The 24,551-nt window shown below is 41.5% G+C and overlaps 1 protein-coding gene across 1 annotated transcript; it reads left to right on the plus strand.

Annotated features, from left to right (window-relative positions):
* The first annotated feature begins 2,859 nt into the window (after positions 1-2,859).
* On the plus strand, positions 2,860-20,330 carry stard10 (StAR related lipid transfer domain containing 10). The gene is made up of 6 exons (XM_061073359.1): positions 2,860-3,247; positions 13,902-14,049; positions 14,211-14,314; positions 17,240-17,357; positions 18,184-18,236; positions 19,465-20,330. Exons 1-6 carry the CDS (start codon positions 3,089-3,091, stop codon positions 19,669-19,671), a joined length of 789 nt encoding a protein of 262 aa, XP_060929342.1. The 5' UTR covers positions 2,860-3,088; the 3' UTR covers positions 19,672-20,330.
* The last annotated feature ends 4,221 nt before the right edge of the window (positions 20,331-24,551 follow it).

Below are 24,551 nucleotides of genomic sequence, written 5' to 3' on the forward strand. Positions count from 1 at the left end.
TTTCCACAGCAGACATTTGACTCCCAGCTTGAACTAGTTGTGAGCGGCTCTCGTGTTTTCATTAAACTCATGCTCAGCTCATCCAGGTGACAAAATTCCCTTCTCACATGACTGTGCCAGGAGGTCAAAGGTCGAGGTCTGTTGTTGAAAACCTGGAGTATCGATGAGAAGATCATTTGCATTGCACCACACTGACTTCACTGATGAAAAGACAGTTTCAATAACATTTAGGTTGAGAAATTATACCCAAGTAATGACAGTTATTCTGTGACATTGATGCACAGGTGATGTGTGTATGCTCATAACAGCTGACCACCATGTAAGATTGCCGATCGTGGTTATTGTGGTTGTTTCCATGAATGAAACTTAACAGCACAGAAAATGGCCAATTCTTGTTTTAGACAATTTCAGAATTTAGTGATCCCAGTCATGCCTGTTTGGAATGGGCTGCTTGCTTTCAGAATTATTTCTTGCCATTAGTAAGTCCACCTCAAACAGTTCTACAACAGTGTGTCACTTTTTATTGTTTGTGTGCTGGACATTGTTTGGAGAGCTTTTTATTAAGTCTACGGTGCAGAGTGACGTGAGCATTCATCCTACCTGGTTTATCTGCCATGAAGATTTTATAAACAATGTTTTTCATTGAATTAAACAGAATTTGCTTTACTACTGTTCACGTGTGTGGTTGATATATAAGCTGTTTGACACGTTCTTTGACCCAGTTTCTGACAAGTACTATAGTTTAGGAGGAAGACCGGTTCAACCGCAGACAGACTCTTCACTGCCCAACCCCCACTGACAGCTACAGAGCGCTGGTCGCCTAAGCTATTATTAATATTGTATGCACTGCTCTTTCTCGGGGAATTTGCAACACGCATGACAAGTGTGAAGTTGATCACACGCCTGGAGAGGCGGTGGACTAGTGGCAAAAACTTGGACTAGAAAAGGTCTCTGGTTCGTCTCTGGTACGACTCCATGGAGAAACAACAAAAAGACGAACCTGGATTGATCTGTCCAAAAATCCAAGAGGATTCTCCCTACCCTGTCTAGTGCCCCTGAGCAAGGCACCTTACTCCCCCAACATCTGCTCCCCGGGCTGCCCACTGCTCTGTGTGTCCTGCACCAGATGGGTTAAAAGCAGAGGTTAAATTTCCCCTTGCATGAGTGTGCTTGTGCATGTCTGTGCATGTGTTTGGGACAAATAAATGTATCTTAATCTGTATCTTAATCTTAATCAGATGAAAGATATACGGGATTTGCATTCAACAATCAGACAGAGAGAGAGACAAAAATCTGTGGAATTAGCTGCAGGTGGATGTACATGTGATCCTAAGAACTGGTTATGGTGCACTTCAGATGATTTGGCCCTGAAGATGTCACAAAAACACCCTTCTTATAAATGTTCAAGGCCGATGAAAGAGTGAGACTGAGAGAGAAAAAGATGGAGAGAGACAGCCTGCGGTGAGGAGATACAACACAGAGGTTAGTGCACTTTCAAAAATACTGCATCATTGTGTGCTTCACCAGGAAGCATGACACAGAGAGAGGGGAGGAGGGGGGGGACTCCCAGTGACTCTACACGTCAGCCAACTGCAGCCAGGCGCGCCCCCGCTGCTCCGTGAACTAACTACTTCACTGACAGGTTTGTCTGCATGCTGGGGTTGCGCGGGGGTACGTTCAAGTCCTGCAGGAAACTGCGGAATTTCCTGTATTAGCCACTGAATAGCATGTCCTCCAAAAAGGCATGTTTGAGAACACAGCTCAGTTGCTGTGATGTTACAAACCATACTGGTTCTAGCAAGTGACACACACTCACCTTCACTTAGTTTTGTTGCAGTTAAGGCAGTTGTATGATCACAGTTTTTGAGTCAGTTAATCGAAAACATAAAATTATACAAATAATCCCTCAGCACAGCGTGAGAGGTGGAGTCATTGCTAGCCACAAACATGTAGCTTACACATATCGAATTGCATTGAACTGTATCACATATATAGTTTATATACTTTTGCTTGATTTCAGACTCAGGCTCATATCCTTATAAAAAAAAACCATAACAAATGCCTGAAAGCATGAAAGGTATTGTATTGTACCATATCATATTAAATTTTCATATTGTGTCATATTGTATGATTGTTACAGTTAAAGTTTATAAAGTTCAGCTTTACTTCAGACTCATAGGTTCTTATCTGTGTAAAACAAATTTGAAATAGAGATAAATAAATGACAAATGCATGACAGGTGTGAAGGGTGGGGACGTTACTTGCCATAAAACGTGTAGCTCGCACTTATTTTATAGTATCGTAACATGTGGTACGGTGTGGCTTTGCACCAACACAGATTGTATCGTGTCGTGGAACCCGCTCGCCTCGTTTCCAATCAGAAGAATTCCCCTGAACAAAATGTCCCTGAGGCTAGAGACACGCAAGGTTTACGAGGAGCACGTAGAGGCAGCACGGGGGGGCGTTTCCATCTCTGCGTCTCTCCTGTCTGCTCAGCCGGATTCCTCCTCCTCCTCCTCCTCCTCCTCCTCCTCCTCCTCCCCCTCTTCCTCCTCTTACTGCTCACCGCATCTCCTCCCTCCTCCTCCTCCTCCTCCTCCTCCTCCTCCTCCTCCTCCTCCTCCTCCACCACCTGCCACAGCGAGCGACGCGGCGATGGAGATGATAACAGGACTGCAGGGAGAGAGAGAGGAACATATGGGTTGTGAGAGGAGCGGCTGCTAGTGAGGAGGACTGCTCAACTTATTCCATCAACTACCTTACACATCTCCACTCGTCTCCTTTTGGGGGGGTGGGTGGGTCCTTCTATCCATCACTTGTTCCCCGAGGGGCTGGATTCCGGTAACACCTCCCCGATCGCGCACGCTCCTACTCGCACGCCTTCACGGATCATCAGGAGCCAGCCCACCACCGAAGCTGCTCTCACAAGGAGGAAACTGAATTAGACAAGTTCTTCTTCCCCAGTCGAAGAGGAGGAGGAGGACCGGACAGGACAGGAGGGGCCGGCCATCGGCTCTACTTTGCTTCCGTGTCTGCAGCCGGGCCCCAGCAGGAGTCTCCTCTGCGTGCCCCCCCGGTAACAGGAGCCATGTCCGGACACACCGTGACCATCCCGGACGACCGGGCGTTCGCCAGCTTCAAGGCCGAGTGTCTGTGCGAGGAGGGCTGGAGGATGAGCTGCAACAAGGGAGGCATCACCGTGTGGACCCAGGGGCTGGAGGAGGGACACTCCGTCCACCAGATCAAGGTGAGACCACTTTACAGTCCGCAGGTAGGACGTGGGTCCCACCTGTGAATCCAGGGGGGTATTTTGCAAGTTCGTATTTAGGGAATTATGGATGATGTGGAAAAAAAAGTTGATCAAGATAAACATTTTGCATATCGGGCGATATCCATAATTATCATTATAAATGGTGTCACGTGATGTTTGAGATATAATCGTGATCGTGATATAATGATAGTTATCCAGATAAATAAGTTCTCCTGATAACTACCCATATGGATAAGCAATATTTTGTGTCTAGCAATGTCCGTACTTTTCATGCTTTCATGCATTTTGTCATTTATTTATCGTTATTTTCATCTTTTTACAAATATGACTATCCATTATCAAAATAATGTGACATGTATCATAAATATCACGTTAGTATGTCTTTAGAGACTGAAGACCGACTTTTGCTGTTGAGTAAAGGTTGGGTTTTTAAAGTCTTTAGGAACTAAGAATGACAAACAGCAAACATTCTGAGGCAGATCAGATGTGTGATATACCTCCCAACCAGGGGCGGGGCCAGGAGGGGGGGGGGGGTCTGATTGGCCCCTGAAGTGCCTCTCTCCTGTCAGCAGTTTTTAAATAATAATAAACTTACTAACACTTACTAACAATTAATATCTCAATATATTAAGATTTCTACCCAATATTCCACAATCTGTCTTAACAAGGAATTATTTAATAAATATAAACAATGATGAATAATTCAGAGCTAACAATAAATAAGGATTGTTCCTCACTGAGTGAGGAGGTGTGCATGGGTTTTGGACATAAAATTGCCCCCTTTGTTTAAAGTGGGGCCCCTTTATGGTCCCTGATTGAAGAAAAATCCAAAATCCTGTTTCTGACTGTGGTTGTGTAAGCATTATAACAATATATATTAAACTTTTGCGATAATTATTGATTTTGTATTATCCCCCAGCCCTACTTAATCTAGTGCATTTCTATTACAAACATTCATAGGAAAAAGATTGAGGGCATGTTTTTGTGAAGGTCTGCACAAACACAAAGGGAAAGGGGAGATATAAAACTCTGCTGTTTAATCAAACTGGCAGAGAACGAGAGAAGAACTCTTTCTAAATTCCCACATGATCCAAACTGCTGAAGTGCTTGAACCATTGCTCTTTGCTGCAGCGCCCCATTGGAGCTGCTGAGGCTTCTCCAAACCACTAAAACCAGATTCCACAGTAACACAGTGATAGCATACTGTCTGTACTGTATGTTGTTACTATATAAACACTAAAAACAATGGGGTGGAATGAAATGGTCCCAATCTAATAGTACCAGTGCAACTGTAGACACATTTTCATGATCCTTGTGTAGTGAGTACATCCTGTGTTAGACTCGCTGATAGAAATGTGTGTAGTGATCAGGTTGTGAACTACTGCCTGATACTCAATATAAGAAATTACCTGCAGTGAGAGCAGGAGTGAGCCGCAGGAGGCAGCTTTCATTCTCCAGGGACACGTCATAAACCTCCACCAGGGAAACTATGATCTGCAGCCATTAGCATGTCATTGTGGGTAGTAGAGCATACACTACGTCAACAGCTGCACAATTAGATTTGCTATCCATTCAAAAAAATTTGCAGTTTAAAGACGGTATTTTGGGCCACTACTTCAGGTAAGAGAAAAATAATAATGTGACTGACATGTTAAAGAACTTGATGAGTAAACTTAATTATCTATGCAAATAGCAGCCATGGCAGTTGCTGGCCACTGTGAATATTTGTCTTGGGAGTCAACGAGGAGGTGTCATTAGCACAGAAGTGCACCTTTAATCCATTGGGAAAAAAAATTGCATATCACCTAACACATAATATTTGACCACAGTCCTTAGTATTACTTTTTTAATGGTGTTCTGGGAGAGAGGCCCGGATGAAAAACAATTATTCAGTTGAGCTCTTCACAGCATACTTCTCTGGTTGTTTGCACATGTTAAAATTAAAAGTTGCATACAGCAAACATCCTTGTTTTAATTGTATACAAGAACCTAATTAAAATGATCAACCTAAATCTTTTATTTAAAGGTAATTCACGTTTTGGCTCAGGTGCTCTGCCCATCCTTACCTGGCTGTTTTTTTTTTTTGTATATATCTTCAGGACATTCATGCATACATGTATTTATTTTGGGCAAACATACATACTTGAATACATGATGAAAGTTTAAGTTAAGTCCAGCAGATTTTGGGACCCACAGCCCTGTGGAAACTGTAAAAATAATACAAAAGACACAGCTATATCACACTTTCAGCTGCAGTGAATTCACTATGACAGCACGCACGACACTCTCCACTTAGCTTCAGCTGTCAGCTGGGACCCTAACTGACAATTGAGTGCGTTTAGTGGCTCAAACTCTCTTGTCATGTTGTCAATTTCACTTTGAAGACGGATTTGGCCTCACAGTTGACAGGTTTTTGGGAAGCTTTACTGGTCTGAGCAATGCTGAGTGTGTGATTACTTACAGTTAGTCTGGGAAACAAACGCCTCCCTCCCATATTTACTTTCTACTTTCTTCTCTGTGTCAATGTGTGTGTTTGTGCTTTCCTACTGGTGTATCCGGATCTGAGGCGCGTGAGTGAGCCACCAGGTGTTTACTTTATAAAATAAAGTTGTGTGCATATGTGTGTGTGCGTGCATGGGCGTGCGTCTGTGTGCATAGGGGTGTTATCTTTCTGTCCAGGGTCCGCAACAGCAGAGGGATTTTCTCATCCCTGTCTTTATACATGTGAGGCAGGTCCTTTAGTGTGCATTTGTTGCCTATCAGATTTGTGTGAATCAGCAATCATTTGCCTTGCGATTCCTCAGGCTATGTCCTGTGTGTGCTCAAGGAGAGGTGTGTGATAAAGCGGGTGCGCATGTGTTTGTGTGTGCGTGCTTGCACAGGGTACTGTTCTGCCTATTCATGCTTTTTCATACAGGACAGGTGTGTTTCCTCACCACAGCTTCTGTAAACATTAAAGTAGAAAGTGCACACACACACACACACAATTGGCGTCTGGGCGGGACAAAGAGCTATAATGTAACCGGCACTCTATCTTTATGTAAACATGACAGTTGCAGTAGCTTGACGCACCACTCATTTTCTCTATTAAAAGACTGACAATGCTTTTTCCACAGCCTTTCTTGCTGCATCACTTTCTCTTTTCCTATACAGCGTTAATGGCGGTATAGGAAAAAACAAAACAACAACGACAGTGCACTATATCCAAATCAGAGAATGAGAGAGACAACAGCCTGGCAATCGTCATTATCATTAGTGGTCTAATTATCATCAGCCTCATTATCATCATAATCATCTCCACAGCCATATTCACCAATAATGGCTTTTATATCACAGTGTAATCACTGTGGTTATCACTCACACTAATCATCATCATCCTCCTCCTCCTCCTCATCATCATCATCATCATCATCATCATCATCATCATCATCATCATCATCATCATCATCATCATCATCATCATCATCATCATCATCATCATCATCATCATCATCATCATCATCATCATCAATGATATTAGTGATGCTAACAATCATAATGCTAATAATGATAATGCTAATAATCATAATGCTAATAATAATGACAATTACAATTCCGATGATGACTGTGATGATGATGTTGATGGCGACTGAGAATAGTTATCATCATCATCATCATCATCATCATCATCATCATCATCATCATCATCATCATCATCATCATCATCATCATCATCATCATCATCATCATCATCATCATCAATTATAACAACAACAATGAGAATAAGAATGGTTATTATCATTAATACCCACATGATGATAATGATGATGATGATGATGATGATGATGATGATGATGATGATGATGATGATAATAATATCTATTATGCATTTATTGTCAGCAGATGACTCCACACTCACAATGTGTGTGTATATATATGTGTGTGCTAGTGTGTAGGTGGTTTTGTTTTCTTTAATAGTTTGACAAACTGTCAGATGGCTGCCACACACACACACACACACACTGAATGAACACTCCTGGGTTTGCCCGCTCCCACACTGACACAGAGGGATGCCTGGCTCTGAATCACACACACTCACCCCTCTTTTATTTATTTTTTTCCTAATTGTCTCCCACAATCATGTATGAGCACCTAGGGGAGCAAATGATGAGAGTTGACAGGTACGAGGGACAAAGGGATGGAGGGAAGAGAATCACGGGGAGAGAACAAGAGTGGGCGAGACATGGAATGAGGCGGGTGGAGTAGGTGGGATGTGCAGGGGTCACAGGTCGTTGGCTTCGCCCTGAGTGGGCAGCCAGCACAGTGAATACACGCTCGAAGAGACAACTTCACAAACACTCTGTTTGTGTCCCTGCGTTTTGTCTTTCCCCGTGTCTGACTTTTGTAAACTCTTTTTCACCCGCATCTCTAATTCCGTCATCTGCTTAGTTTACTGAATTAGGGCCTAAACGAATTACCCACACATATATTGAGCAGGCTTCATTTTGTCCTGGATGTCTTTTGCTCCCTTCTCTTCTCCTCTTTCATCTGTCACATTTGTTTTCCTTTCTATCGCTTTCCACTGCACTGTTTCTGTTTGTCTGTGGATACAAGGCATCCAGTCTTCTCTCACAGATTTCAAATTTGATACCTTATTCATTTTGAAGCCCAATCATAGTGAACACTTTATGTGTTTTGGTTGTTCCAATGTGGTTAGTCCCTGTTGAAGATTCAGAAACAACCCTGTAATTTCATAGAAAGATTTCCTTCAGTCCTGCCTGCAGGATTCATCATGCATTCTCTACTTGTAATCTGTAATGTCAACTTACAGCGTTTCCCCCTGTTCCGTTCTCTACCTCTCACACTCACGCAATCATTTCTGGCTAATGTTTTTAAACTAATCTGACTTTAAAGGCATAGTTCACCCAGAAATGAAAAATGCACTAATTACTCACCACTGTGCCGATGGAAAGGGTGGGGTAAGGGTTAAGGCTCCAGTATGCTACTCCTACTCCGAGGCGCGCGGAGGGACGCACGGATCCCACGGACTCTTTTTCATTTATGCTTCTCCGACGACTGTACGTCCTGAAAACAATTCACCGCCAAACAGTAGGTGGTGCAACGGAAGACAAGCTTAGAAAAGCCTACCTGATCAATGTGCGTAGAAGAAGTCCACGTTTGTTTGTTTACCTCCTCCCGGCGTACCTCACAAACAGTGAACGATGGCAACTAACAGAACTAAATAAAGTGACACCCAGCCGGTCACAAATGCTGATGTTATAATTTCTAAGCGCAGCGGTTCCCCGGTCTTGTTTCCGAACTGTGTTGCTAATTCCAAAGCTTGAAGCTACACGGAGGCAGCTAGCTTCCCCACCAGCTTCCACACAAAGTCAGCAGGGACTCCCGTTACTAACTAGCTACTACCAAGTGGTTGCTTCTAACCTGACGGTGTTTGAGTAAAAGTGTCATGATAGCCGTGGAATTAAAGTCGTGACCGCGGGTTTTTGCGCTATTACCACCGCAGTTAGCATGGTGGCTAGCACGCTAGCGCCGTTATGACAGGGCATTATAATGTTTGTGACTGTACACACATGCCGTCAGTGCTCTAACCAGCCGCCGGACAACTCCGCTGGCTTAACACACTTGTCACATTAATAGTAGTTGTGTTTGGGTTTGTTGTGATATAGGGAATGAAACAGGAAGTTTGAGGTCCGGAAATGGTGTCGTTCCCAAATGCTGTCGTTAGCGGACCAATCACAGCCGGGGGCTGTCCCTAAGCTCTCTGCCATGCCGACGTGTAGTTAGAAAAATCAGAGGTGCACGAAAAGCTCTATCCGAGGCGCTGGGAGAGGGCGTTTCTCTGTCCGTTTCAGTCCGTGTCCGTCAAAACGGAGAAGCATATATCAGCCTTTAGAGTCAACAAAACACTTTTGGAGTTTCAGGGGTAAACAGTGTTACAGCCAGATCGATTACAAACGTAAAAACCAACTGGAAAAAAAAAAAAAATGCCTCCACACTGATCCTGTGGTGTCACCCAAGTGTCAGTAAGCCCAAATTTTCCCCGAAACTAGGTCATTATATATTTTTAGCTCAAATGTCCTCTGTTATCCTCCTCCGGATCAGCGTACCCGCGTGGATCACAGTAGATAATGAGAGAATTTTTTGGGGGGGTAAACTATCCCTTTATTGGATTGTCATTGCATTTGCTGTGTCAGCTATGCATCGGATGACTCAACAATCTCTAATCACATTTGAACAGTTAATGAGCTTGTGTCTGACACACAGATCTTTCCCCTGGACTTCCCACACTCTGTTTTCCTGCTCACAGTGCTTGAGACTTTCTACTTCATTCTTTACTTCAGGTTGGAGGACGACCACTCTACCTCAGCCGTTGTAGGGCGGCTATTGTAGGCTTTCTACACCTCCGTGGCCACTTAAATACATATATATATATATAGATACACCTGTATAGTATAATCCAGACTGCCTAATACAATATCAATATACCTTTACAGAGATCACAGTAATCAGATTATATTAACATCTTCAGAAATAAATATTTGTGTAATACATTTTACACGTTAATTAATGAGGTTTAAGTTGATATATCAGTCAGTCCTGTACAACAGCAGCAACTAGCCATTTATTAGCCTATGCTAAACCAGGTCATATGCTTCAACTATTCACACCTTCGGTCAATCAATTTAAGAGTCTCCAATGAACCTAACCCCAATCTGCAGGTCTTTGCACTGTGAGATAAAGACTTGCAGACTAGTTTAATTTTTTTTTTAAACTCTGACTGTGGGTCTGAAAGTATTTGTGAATGATTAACCTATTTTGCAACTAGTTAAATATATTTTGTGCCTTTCACAAAGCTCTGGTGAGAACACATTTTTGTCGTCCGTGTTAGCTCCTTACTAATTGATGTGACCCCCAGCGCCGCCGCTCCCATAACGCGCACTACGCGCTGTGCGTAGGGCACCAAGTCCTGAGGGGGCACCAGAAAATAGGCAACTGAAAAATCATCATAGTTCTAATAATTATGTAGCCGAGCGTTTGGTTGTATCATAGGTCCGGCCTCAGCCGACAAAGGACACGAGAGCAGGTCATGCGCTCGGCACAGCACACCCGTTTATTCTCCGCTCACTTTGCAACTTCACTCATCACAGAATCCACTTCCTTTAAAACCCCCTTTCAAAATAAGAGTCAATGCCAACAACCCGCTTAGAACAGGAAATACAAGTCAACCCTCAACAATAACGTGATTAAATAAAATAGCTTACAATTATAATACCGATATTATTTCAGTATAGCAATGTTAGGCAGCTTTTGGGCATATATATCACAAAACAGGCAGAACAAGAGATATATTTAATTGCTCAAAAAAAAAGTTACATGACAAGTCCTGTCATTGAGAGTCCATCAGCAGGTGACAATGTAGAGACCTGTGTGCCCCCTCCAACTGATCCTGCTCTTTGGCCGCCACCAGTTTTAGAGGCGGATCGTGTTGAAATAGTACGAAGAAGTCCATTTAAAATCCCATCAGATTTAAATTTTCCAAGGGGACTAGATGGCAGGGCGTTTAATAGTAGCCTACAATTCAAAACACTCTCAAATGGAGAGAAAATCACGAGAAGTTGGCTTGTTTACTCGCAACAAAGCAAAGCTGTGAAGATTTTTTCAATACTTGAATGTGTGTGTTTGTTCTACATAGTGTGTTTACAAAGTAAAGTAAAATTGTGTGAATTTTCTGCTTCTAAATCTTTGCTTTATTGAAGAAGATTGCTAACTTGTATACTTCTGCTATTAGTTTGTATTTATGGATGACTATTTAATTTCTACGAAGATTTTGCACATCCCAATACTTGTGTTTATGTATGTTTTGGCTGTTCTGTGTACTGTGTTTACAAAGTAGATTTTCCTTTTTCGTTTTAATAAAATGTTTAACTGGGGGGGGGGGGGGTTGTCATATGCATTGAATCTGTATTTTCCTGTTCCCTGATTCACAACTTCTCGTTCTCTCTGAGGGTTTTTGTGTTGGGATGTCTTGGCTGTGGTGAAGCCCTGTGAGCTATGTCTGTGTCTTAGGACCCTATAAATAAAATTGATTTAAAGGACAGGGGCTCAGCAGTGAGTGCACCTAGTAACATTGGTTGCCATGTAGCAACATGCTACATGGTTTTCTTATCCTAATTTTGTCTTGCATTTATTCGTTCAGTTAATTCGTAACAAAATGCAACATCATGTTCAAAAAACCCTTTGGACAGAAAAGTGAGTAAATAACCTGCTTGAATGTCACATGCAAGAAAACTCCAGATATGAAAAAACTGCTACAAGTTTGTTGTTACATTTCTTGAACAAGTGGAGTCGAAATGGGTCAACTGAGAATTCTAGTGTTTTCTGGTCCCAGAACAATTAACTTAATTTGGGTCTTTGCCTGAAAGCCTTTTCTGAAATGGGGACTTTTTGTGAGTTTTCCATTGTCACAGTTGTGCTTCATTCCCTTTAGTATGACATCATTCCCCAACTCCTCACTCCCCTGCTGACCTACGCTCACTTTATACGTTAACAACAAACACCATCACTATAACAAGGTATAAGGACACATACAAGACTTGAAGATTACTTTGTGTTTGTGCAGCAGACAGACACAGGAAGTGACGTAATAACTCTGCTGCGTTGATCGCGTAATTTTATTTAAAGCACCCCGAGACCGACGTCAGCTCTTATCACCACAAACTCTCTTGACGCACTCGTCGGTGTCTTCTACGTGGGTGACACTTCTTTTTCTGATGTTCACATTTCACACCTTGGAATCAGATGACCAATAGCAACAGAGTAGGCAATTGGCCAATCAGAGCAGACTGGACTTCATAGGTAGGGGGCCTCAAAGAGACAGCATTCCAGACAGGAAGAAAAGAGGCGAAGCAGAAATAGACTGAGAAAAGTGTGCTTTCTGAACACTAGAGCATGTCAACCTTAACCCAAATTAAAATGAATAACCCAAATCAAAGTGAATGAATATGAGCATATGTCTCCTTTAAATTGTTCTGAAGGAGCTCTACAGATAACACCTTAAATTGCAAGTGTTTCTCCAAATGTGCAGCACATGATATTTTACAAGCTTTTGGTATGAATGGATAGAGAAGACCTCCTGTTTCAACAGCTGTAAACCCAGTGTAGTGTGAAGATGGTGATCATCTTCTCAAATTAAGCCCACGGGGAACACAGGAAACATGATGGTACAGGCGGAGCTTTAAACCTTCTGAACTGATTTGTGATTGGAGTTTAAATCCATCTGGGACAGACGAGCTCCATCCACTTCTTTCTCATTTACTCTTCCTCTGTTTTTCGGCCAATTCTCTGGCCGCTCACTTGTTCTTCTTGATTGTGTTTCTAAATCTCCATAGCTTTGTCCTATATTTTCTTTACCTCTCTGTGACTCTCCCTCCTCTTCCATCTTGTTGTTATTATTAAGACTCCTGTTATTATTAAAACCCCCTGATAATTGTAACTGTAGTAACAACTTGACTCTAGGGCTGCAGACCGCTCTTTACATGGCCTGTGTATGTACACTGCCATCTACTCCAACCCTGGCATAGGCATGAGTCCCTATGGTTTCATTAACAAACTGTGTGACACACCTACACAAGACTAGTTCCATATCAACACATATCGATATAAACAGCTAAATCCACCGAGAATTAAAATATATCCCTATACTTTACTTTAAGATTTCTTTAAGTAGACTTTTTGACCAAATATGGTCGCCAGCGTACTTCCACCTACATTATTTTTAGATATATATCATTGAATCTGGGTTGCAGCTGAACATGGTTCAGTATCATTTCTGGTTTTAAACATTATAAATATCCTATCATATCCTAACCCCTTTGTCCGAAAAAAGCAGGGGACCTATCGCTGTTTGAGCAGCCAGACCCTCAGCTTCCTTTTTACTCCCATAATTGTGTGTGTGCGCATGTGTGTGAATGTGTGTTTGTCTCTGTCCCGTTCTGAATGTGTTGTTTTCCATTTAAGAGCTCAAGTCTAGTAATGACTCATCTGTGGTCCATGGTCTGCCTCTGGAACATCTTCTCCATCTCTCTCCCTCTTTCACACAAACACGCACGCACGCACGCACGCACGCACGCACACATACACACACTTTCACACGCACACACACGCACACACACACTCTGTCTTTTCTCTGCTCTCAGACCCTGACACTCTCCAGCCATCTGATGTCTAATCATTCACACATCACTTGCCTTATCTGTCCTGTCCTGAGTATGTGCAGTATCCTTCCACACTTATATTTACATACTTCCTCTAAATTCATTTATTTTTGTTTGCATATCAGATCAAGCGTGGATGTTGTCTTTGTGCTGGGGTTGTTTTTGTTCGCTCAAACCTTTGTCAGCATGAATAGCAGCAAACTCTGTAGTTCTCCTCAACACTGGCACAGTACTCTCCTATGAACTTAAGGCATGCAGCTTCATTAAAATTGAATGGATTTTCCTGCTGCATAGCCTGCATGGGTTATATTGTAAATATATATTCAGCAAAATAGGCAAGTCAATTCAGCTGTGTTAGCTCTTTGTAGTTGATTCTTCATTGCCTGACTAAAACCACTTCTTTTTCTGTCTCTCAGTGTCGGATGGTGTGCAAGGACGTCTCAGCTGAGACCATGTACGACGTGCTCCATGACATCGAATATAGACGGAAATGGGACGCAAACGTCATAGAGACTTTCGACATCGGGAAACTCACGGTCAATGCGGATGTCGGTTACTATTCATGTATGTGGTACACTCACGTGTGAACATATGCTGCACATACTGTTTACATCGGTCCTTTGCACAGTCATTTCATTTGGGCCTGTGAAGGGAAGCAGATACACACAAGTCCATATTGATCTACAATGTTGAGTTCACCAGATTTATCTTTTTTTAATTTACAGGGAAGTGTCCAAAACCTCTTCAGAACCGTGATGTCATCACACTTCGTTCCTGGCTGCCAATGGGGAAAGATTATATCATCATGAACTACTCCGTCAAACATGTTGTGAGTGCAACACACACTCTCACACACACATACGTTGCACACACTCCAGCGGGGATTTGCATTCATGGCACTCATGACTTCATGGAACAGTGCATACCTACACCAAGGCCCAAAAGAACCACAAATTATTCATTGAAGAAAAGGTGAAAATTTAAAAATATAATAATAATTTACATAAACATGCAATTTTTAAAGAAAGTCCCTTTAATTCCTGGATCACATTGGGTGAACCTTTATCCTGTTTAGCTAAAGGGTGTTGTGCTGCAATGTGCTGCACTTTGGAAAGGTAGCAAAACAAAACTGTGTGCGTTAGCCATTTAACAGTCTACTCATGTGGAACCAGTGCATCCAGGCAGGAACTGGAGAGACAAGTTGGCCCCTTCCCAGGGTGTTAATGTACCTCCTGCATTTGATTCATTTACCTCGGCAAATGGTAGCTGTACTGTGGTTGGCAATGCTTTATCTTAAGTGTCGGATCATATTATGTAATTCTGTTGAATATGTGTGCATTTTTAGCTCAGCTTACATTCATGCTCTTTAATAATTTGAGTAATTTCACTAGCAAAGGTCAGTAAGAGAAAACAGACTGATTAGAGAACACTGCGACTGTGTGAGTTACTTTCATAGTGAATCAGGCCTGAAATCCTGCCTTTACTTTGGCTCCATATCTGTGTTTCTTGTCCAATTAGAAGAGGAGGACAAATATAATCCATTTGTATAATCTTGTACACCTCTCTCTAGGGCTACTGTACAACAAGTGATTATCTCCACCATTGATTCATCTGCAGATCAATTGATTGTCTGGTCTTGACAATGTTATCAAACAGTGACAATGCATTTCACAGTGTTGTGGTATGATAAATCAATTATCGAGTAATTGCCGATTGATTTTTTAAGACCAATAAGTTAATCAAGGAACCCTTTTAGCTTGTCCTCTCTCCCTCTGTCCCCCCGTCTTCTATCTCTTCTCTTTTTGCATGTCTAGTTTTCTTTTTCTGCTCTGTCTTTCTTGGTTTTCCTTCTTTTTTTCCTCCTTTTCCGTCTCTGTTCCTCAATCCCATTTTCCTTCACTATTATCGTGTTTACAGAAGGATAAGACCTCTCATGTGACTGCTGGCTGTTGACTTCCGTCTCGCCTTCCGCATTCCTGCATCAATAAGTAGTTAGAAACATAATAGAGTGTGTGTGCGTGTGTGAGTGCGTATGTGTGTGTAAACTGGGTTCCATACGAGTGTGCATGACTGTGTGATTAGCCAAGGTCACTTTCGATAGTCAGTAGTATCTGAGAGCTTGACTTGTGAAGCGCAGCTTAAGGGGATACTCAGTGGAGTGTTGAGTTTGTGCATCCACTGCCAGGAGTCAGCCCACTTGTCCTGTATTGGACTTTACATTCTATAAGCTCTCGTCCAGGATTATTTATGTTTGACAGGTTCTAAAAAGCCCCTTTATGACCCAGCTGCCATTGTATCTGGTTACTTTAGTTTGCTCCACTGCTAAATCTCCCATTGGACAATGGGCATATTGTTATAGTCTAATTAATTCTTGCATGGGAGGCTTATATGTTTATGTAAGGGATACAGCTAACCACTGTTCTATCAGCTGATCTGTTGAGTACTTTTCTTTAAGCCACAGTGACAGCATGGCTACAGAGATGCAATGCCACCACTGGCCCACCACTTTGTTCCTTTCTCAAAGTATTACAACCACTAGTGGGTCGATAATTACATTTTGTATAGCCAATTATGGTCAGCAGAGGCCTGTTGACTTTGGTGAACTTTCCCTCTAGAGACAAAATCAAGTCTAAATTTAAGTAATTTTTGTATGATCAAATACTACAAAATACCTGCCAAAATGCATGCTAACATGCTTAACTATGTTGAAGATGGTAAACATAAGATTAAGTCAGCATGCTAACACTCTAATCAACGGGTTAAATATCATAACAGCTAAACAGCATCACGCTAGCAGTGTCGTTGTGAGCATCTTGGCATGTGAGCATGCTAAGCTATGGTAAACGGCATAAACATTACAAAACATCTTCATGCTAGCATTGTCATTCCCGCGCATGCTAGCATGACTTATACTTCAACTTTCCCTCAGTCATGCCGACAAACAAATCCTCTGCTTTAGCTCAGCCAAGTCAAATACAAAGTTTCCAGAAAGCCGCGAAAGATTTTACAAAAACTATCAGGAGAAATTCCTATAATGGAACCTATTGGTTAAGAAATGGACTGTACCTCATCTGTGAGTCAAATAGCAGGAAAAGATACGTTATCTGATGTTCTCCTCTGATAGCAGGTCGTTAGCTGACTGCTACTCTGTGGGATTTGTGCCTGTCCCAATTAGCACAGGCTAACCAGTACTGCAATTTACCATCATAAATAAAATTCTTAGATATGTAGTCAAATGAGCCGGCTGCTGGGAATAGAAGGCTAACGCTGGCCTGTGCTGCTGTGTAATTCACAGGGTTTAGGTTGGACTGGATTTGCATTAAAAATATGATTGTGAAGCAGAAAATCAGCTTGACCAGCAGCTTAAAAACAGCACCAAAAGCTCCCTTGAATTCCAGTGCTGACTCTGCACACCCTTTATATGTTATTTGATAAATGTTCACAAAGAGCTCAAGACAAAGTTCTGAAGATTGTGTCGGCTACATAAAGCAGATATTAAAATAAGGCTATTGTTATGCAGCAGGGGTTTCGTAGTATTTGTGCTTGAGGTTGAATATGTGTATTATTTGCATTAACTGATGGATTACTTTAGCTGTAGTGTATGAAAGCCAATAAATAAATTGAATAGGAAAATGTGCAGAAATGAAGATTTTCCAGTGTTCTTTGTTCCGATCGAGGACGCGTTTGAGAGATAACCAAGTTGCCGGTAGATGCAATGCGCAAGGATGATGAATTATGTGTGTTGTCTTTCCAGAAATACCCTTCGAAAAAGGACATGGTGCGAGCTGTGTCCATTCAGACTGGCTACATGATCCAGAGCCAGGGGCCCAAGGCCTGTACCCTTACGTACATGGCCAACATAGATCCACGAGGTAACGAATACACACACACACACACACACACACACACACAAACACACACACACTTTTCTCTCAATGGCATGATGCATTCCCCATCCCCTTATCCTAACCTTAATGATCACACCTACAGTAAATGACTAACCCTTCTCCTAAACCCCATTCTAACCAAAACCCTAACCCTTAAACCGAGTCCTCAAACAGCCCTTTGAATTTATGAAGACCAGCCAAAATATCCTCACAAAGTCACAATGTCCTCACAATGAATTGGCCCTCATAACTGTAGACACGCGCACACACACAGCAATCAGCACACAAGGACAAACTCAGACTACAATCACAGAAAGACCGAAACACACACATTCAGGTGCTTGACACATGATCAAACTTCTAATGAATGATTCATTCCCCTGCCTTTATGTCAAAATGAGTTGTCATAGTAACCATATGAAGGACTCTCTCGATCAGTCCCTTTTCCTCCTCTTCTCTCTCCCTTCTTTCTTTTTGGTCTCATTTTCTATTCATTACTCCATGTATCTGGTTCTCCCTTTAATTCACTTCTTCACTGTCATTCTTTTGCATGCGAGTGCTTATTGGGCAAATTTCCTTAATCACTATGAGGTGCGTGTATTATTGTGCGTTTCTGTGTGTGTTTGAGTGTGAAGTTTGTTCAGAGCTTCACTTTGATCCTGGATGACATGACATACAGTAAAGCAGCCTTTAAATCCTTTTTTTTTTATCTCCCCATCCTCCTCTTCCTTTTTTCTTCTTCCTGTCTTCTAATCTCTCTCAATTTGTCTCTCTCTCTCTCTTCTTCTGCTCACTCTGTCTCCTTTTGCAGGTTCATTACCCAAGTGGGTTGTCAACAAGTCTTCTCACTACCTTGCTCCTCGCGTAAGTAATTTGCAGATCGACGCAGATTCTGAGCCTTTTGTGTGTTTGTCGATGTGTTAATCCACAGACACTGCGTTGAGGTTAAACACAGCACAGAGGATGCTAAACATGCAGAGCTTATCTATATGTTAAATATGCACTCACACATTCCACACATACAGGTTATTGCAGTTGTTTGCTGTAACCTGTGTGTGCACATTTGTGGAAATAGGGCAAAGACTCTCCTGAGAAAGGCAGACGGCATCCTGGGAGAAATCCCTTTACGATGGAGTGAAAAATAGAAGCTCAGTGAGACGTATAAATCCCACTGAACATAACCGAGCTGATGACTTCAATACATAGACTGTATATTAGGACAAATTTAAACCCTGCCTCCTCCATGTCAGTGGAAATGACAAAGAAATCTAAGTACACGTAAAATAATTTTAAATAAAGATTGTTTTTGTCATAGGTAGTTCCTACGACACTGCTGTTGGTTCCAGTGTTCATTTTTAACTAGTACGTTTGGTTTTGATTAGCTATTTGATGCCCCCCCTCAAAAAACCACGGTGAAACGTCACGATTGACAGCTGAGTCTGACTTGTGATTGGTTGAGCCTGTGTATCGAGGGGACGTCCACACCAAGGACCCATCCCCCGATTGCTACTGTCCTGACTTTTGGTCCAAATGTGCAAAACGGCCGCATGCTTATACAGGATATTTATCTTCATTTCTGTATTGCGGGATGAAGTGGGATGCATCTTCCATCCTGATACAGAGTCTGTACTGGAATATAATAAATATTGGAAGAATTTTTTTTCTAGGTCTTTTTTTATTATTCACAATTCATATATAGTAATTGCTCCTGCACCTTTTATGCTATGATGAATATGTGAAGGGCTCTGTATGGCCATGTAGCTCTTCCCAATTTCCCAACCCAATATTTTATTCATTTTTCTATATGTGACATTTTATAACTTTAGGATTATGTAATTGTCCTTTTTATCTCCTGTGACCCTGTCGCCCATCCATCTCCTATCAACTATTAAGATTAAGATTAAGATACTATGTTGAGTTTTTAGTTCAATCCCCCTCAAGACAGTGTTGACCAAAAATGAAAATTCGAAAAACATTTAAGTACTAATTATTCCTGGTGATCCCTGACATTATTTATTTTTCTGTTTCTCTGTTGAACTTGTTAAAGATCATTGCAAATCTGTAATAAAATTTTAAAAAAATGTCATTCTAGGCAATGAAGAAGATCAACAAAGCCGGTTTGAAGTATTCGGAGTGGAAGCAGAAACACAACCCTGGGTATAAGCCGTGGCTCTACCCTGAGCAGACTACATTACCCAGCATCCCACTCTCTGAGCTCAGCATCCAGCGTGCAGAGAGCCTGGAGAATATTGATGAAAGCTCACTGGCCGAGACTCAGGAGAGAGACGACAGCGACTAACGCACACGCGCACACACACGCGCACACACACACACACACACACACACATATATTTGCATACGCCGATATACTGACAGTCACATGTATGTAAGCACTCATGCACACAAACCAAATCATACTTCACCTTCTTGATCCCATGCTTTCATACATAATATATAAACACACACATATACAGTCATGCATCATAGATGCACTTACATCTACAAACCCACCCACCCACTCAAAAGGGGCTGCAAGACTTATGTGATTTCTCTATCAACATTTTCTAATCACGGCCTATGAAGATTATAAGAGTAAAAGTACTGTATAGTATTTTCACTGAGAGTCACTGATATGAACTATGAACAATATGAAAAAATATGAACAATGGATTTCAAAATTCGACTTCTCTCCTGGGAAAACACTGGTGCAACCCCTAATGGTGATGTACACAGTTAGAACATACTCATATAGACAAATGGACACACACACAAGCACATACACACACTGTTCATTGAAACTACATTCATGCTCTCAGACATGCCCATGTTGCCTCCCTGGCACTCATGTTTCTCTGTCACATTTTGTAAGCACATGATAAATATGCAGGTGTGAAGAAGGCAGCTGGAACAACAAACCCTAACCTGCAACACCCCTATCTCACACACACACACGCTCACACACACACACACACACACACACACACACACACACACACACACACACACACACACACACACACACATATACAAATATACAGATTTTACACTCACAAGTACTGTCTGCTCCCCTATTTGAGAGATGTATGAATGTATGTAGAGTTTAAAAATTAAATACAGATTCCTACAAAAGTTTTCAAATTTCAGTGTTGGTCTGAGTATTTTTTTTCTGTTTGTGTGTGTTTCACTTGTGTGTCTGACGGACGGCAGGTTCGCATGGTTGTGATTTTGCTGATGCTAAAATAAGTGTGATGGTTACTCTACCTGATTAATGGTCAATCTCTCATTCACACACACATTCATGGATAGTGAGGTACAGCACAAAACCATTGAATTTAAATCCATACTGCAGAACAGCGAAAAACAACTATGACGTGCAACCTATTGATTGGATGGTTTTTCACTCCCTGGAACGTCTGCATGTGTGTTTGCTTGATTTAAGTTCATGCATATATGTATGCTTATCATATGCGCACATGCAGGGGCCAGAATTTGGAATCCCCCAAACTGCTGGCATGGCAAGTTTGGGATCGACTCAGCACGGAAGAGAGAGACACAGAAATGAGATTGTGCATTTCACAGCGGACGTGACCTAATGCAATGTTTCCTCCACTACCTCCATATGTAGAATAAGAGTGAGAGAACATATATAGTTAACGCAGCATGTGCACAGCGAAGCTTTCAGTCTGCCTCAGTAAGAGGAGCTCTGGACAAATAACCTTATTGCTTGAAATGATTTTTCCATGTTGTCCTCTCTGCCTTTTCACTTCCGCCCCTGCCTTTGCACCAGCTAATAAAGAATGAATGAGGCAGGTGAGTTTCTGTGAGAGGTGCACAAAGGCTCTGGGGCTTCTTCCAGCTGTATTGACCGTTTGCGTCTTTGTCTTTGGATATAACCATCAATCCGTCCTCAGAGTCTTAATGAGGCTTCACTCTCGGCCGTCATCATTATGTGCAAGTGTGTGTGTGAGTGTGTGTCCCAGCGGCATCCCTATATTGTCTCCCACCTGCCCCCCCGCAGCAGGAGGAGACATGTACGCCACATGATGGCCAACATCCCTCGGTATGGGTTTCCTGCTTATGTGTCACACTGCCGCCCCCACAGCAACCGGGCCCACCAGGGCTGAGAGCCTGGTGATGACTCATCACCACCCCCACCTCCTCCACGCTTTCCTCCCCCCTCCCTCCTTCTTCTGTGTTCTCCCCCGTCTCTCCTTTTGCCCCTTTATTATCTGCTCTTCATCCTATCCTCGCTTTCTCTGCCTGCCTTCTGTCTTTACTTCTTCCTGTTCCAATCTCTTCATCAACATCCATTCTTCATCTGCTCCTCATCCAGGACCCATCCTCCTCTGTGCTTAATTGCTCTCTTCCCTTCCCCTCCATCTCCTCTCTTCCTCCTTTCCACTCTTCATTTTCCCTACTCTCAATCTAAAAAATGTATACTCCTGTACTCATTTGTTTTCACCCCGTCTCGGTTTGGTCTCCTCAGCAGTCTCGGCCTTGCTCATTTATTGCTCCTTTTGTTTTTCTTTGCTTTTCCACCAACCTTCCTTTAAACCCCATTCTTTCAACTATACCTTCTTCCCTGTAATAACTTTTAGCTCTGACTCTGTTCCTCCAGCTCCTTTCCCCAAACGAATCTCTGCGGCCCAGTTCCTGATCTTTACTCTAGGTCAGAAGTAAAATGGCTAACAGCACTGCCAAGTCCCAGAGACAGAGTATTGTTTGTACAGGCAGGCTGCCCATTTATTTACAGGACCCTTGACTGCAGCATTGAATCACATATGTGACACATACATATATGTTTTTTTTCATTCAATTCAAACCATAGCCTCAGTATTACTCTGAGGCTATGGCTGCTCTGCCTTATATCGACCTCGCAGACTCTCTGATGGTGAACAGTGCTCTCTTCTGGTTTCAATGGGACTCTACAACTAAGAAATCAGCAGCCGCTTCGAGGTGCCACATCACTGCCACCACAACAGAGAGGAAATTATCTATATTCATAGTCACAGTGATGACTAGATTGTTCTCAAGATTATACTTGTTCATACCATCTGTTGGGCTCACGGACTTGACAGGAAGCCATTCATTTCTTATGCAGCTTATATACTCCACTATTAAGAGGGCAACAACATGAGATTTATGAATGAGATTTTGTGATTTTATACATTTAGTTACTAATAAATGTACCCAGGGAGCTTTAAAAACTCTGTTCAAATCATAGAATATAAGTAAAATATTACATAGTGTCAGTGCACATATAGGTTTACACTGCTGGCCCTCCATTGGAAATTATAGATACATTTGTACATGTAATGTATATATTCATCATATGTACAGATTTTGTTGTTTCCTCAGGGTATGTTTAGGGCTTAACAAAATATCACACTCCACAAAACAAAAGGCCTCGGAAGTGCTGATTTTTATGAGAGATATTTATTGAATGTTTTTCTATTTTTAGAGTAACATTATGTGGTTGAGAGATAAGACTAATAATGATAATAATAATAATGATAATAATAATAATAATGATAATAATACACTTTATTTGTATAGCATCTTTCATTTAAGTGTTTAAGATACAATACAGATACAAGTAAAAACATGTTTATAAAAATAAAAACATGTTTATAAAAATATCAGCATGTTAAAATGTAGGTAAGACAAAAACATGTTACAATGACATTTTAAATAAAAGGAAATAAAAAATAAAAATAAATTTAATTCATTTAAAAAAATGCATAAAAACAGAAAAAAAAGAAAGTGATACAAATCGTAGATGCGCGGTAGTGCGGACATGTGCAAGATACATTTAAAGTCTGTTTCTTAATGTTTTACGTTTTCTTTTAATTACATTTACTGAATAGCTTCGTCAGTCTTGGGAGGTTTGTAAAAAGTGCTTACAGTAATCCAGTTAGCTAGAAATTAAGACATGAATCTACTTTTCAGCATCTTTCTGATTTATAAACGCCCAAACCTTTGCTATGTTTCTAAGGTGAAAAAATGTGGTTTTGGTCACCTTGTTAATGTGGGCCTTGAAACTCTGATCAGAGTACATGCTAACAACTGTTTTGCCTCATTAATTTAGGAAAAGGATTACTCATCCATTTGTTTATTGATGAAAGACATTTAGAGATGTTATCACCGTTTGGCTCAGCAGCAATGTATAGGTGTGTATCATTTGCATAACAATGGATCCAAACATTGTGCTCCCTGATGATGTCAACCAGTGGCAGCATGCACAGTGAGAATAATAAATGTCAGAGGAAGGTCCCCTGTGCAACCCCCAAACAGCTGTCATAGAACTTCCTCCCTCGAAATCAGACAGACCAACCAACTTCTCTACACGATTAATACAGATCAAAAGCAGAACTAGAACTAGAATTTAAAACCTTGTTTTTATCAGAGTTGAGTCTGAGGTCACTGATTAATTAACTATATATATAACTATATATATATATATTATATATACACATTGTAGTGTGATGGGGCACAAAGTCTTTTCAGTTCCTTTTAGCAGCATTTCAATCTGTGAAATCACATGAGGCAAACACTGTCAAGTTTGCGTTTGACAAAAAAAGTATGAAACTTGAATGAATAATTCTTCAAGTCCACCCTTCAGACTATTTTGATTGATACATTTATTTAGAAATTATTGTTCTATAGATCTGATAAGTATATGACAAAATGTGTGATAAATGTCAACAAATTCAAGTGTGCCAATAGAGATTTAATACTTTTTTATTTTTCTGCCCTAACCCTAAACATTTTAAAACATGATGGGAATGGAAAGTTTCCCCAGGCACGTGTCCTTTAAAGCCTTGGTGTGATGTGTCAGTGAGTCGGAGGGATCAGTCAGAGGAATAACAGGCAGTTAAAGGGCATTTTCACCAAAACACTCCAGTCTTTGCAGGGGTCACATGACGGCCGCACGGAAGCTTTTGCAAATTTTTCTCGCAACACTTTGGCCGCAGTCAACAGAAAACATCCGAAAAATTGCTGCACAATAAAACACCACGCAACTCAATATATCAATATGTATTTACATTGAAAGTCCAAACCGGAAGTGGTACTTCTCATTGTCTCGACTTTACCGGTGAAGCCTCTCCTGGATTTCAGCCGTGAGAAAAATGCTCTCCTCTGCTCGGCGTCGCAGTTGTCGCCTTTAAATTCCGCCCA

The sequence above is a fragment of the Limanda limanda genome, chromosome 6 (assembly GCF_963576545.1).
Source record: "Limanda limanda chromosome 6, fLimLim1.1, whole genome shotgun sequence".
In the NCBI taxonomy this organism is placed as follows: Eukaryota; Metazoa; Chordata; class Actinopteri; order Pleuronectiformes; family Pleuronectidae; genus Limanda; species Limanda limanda.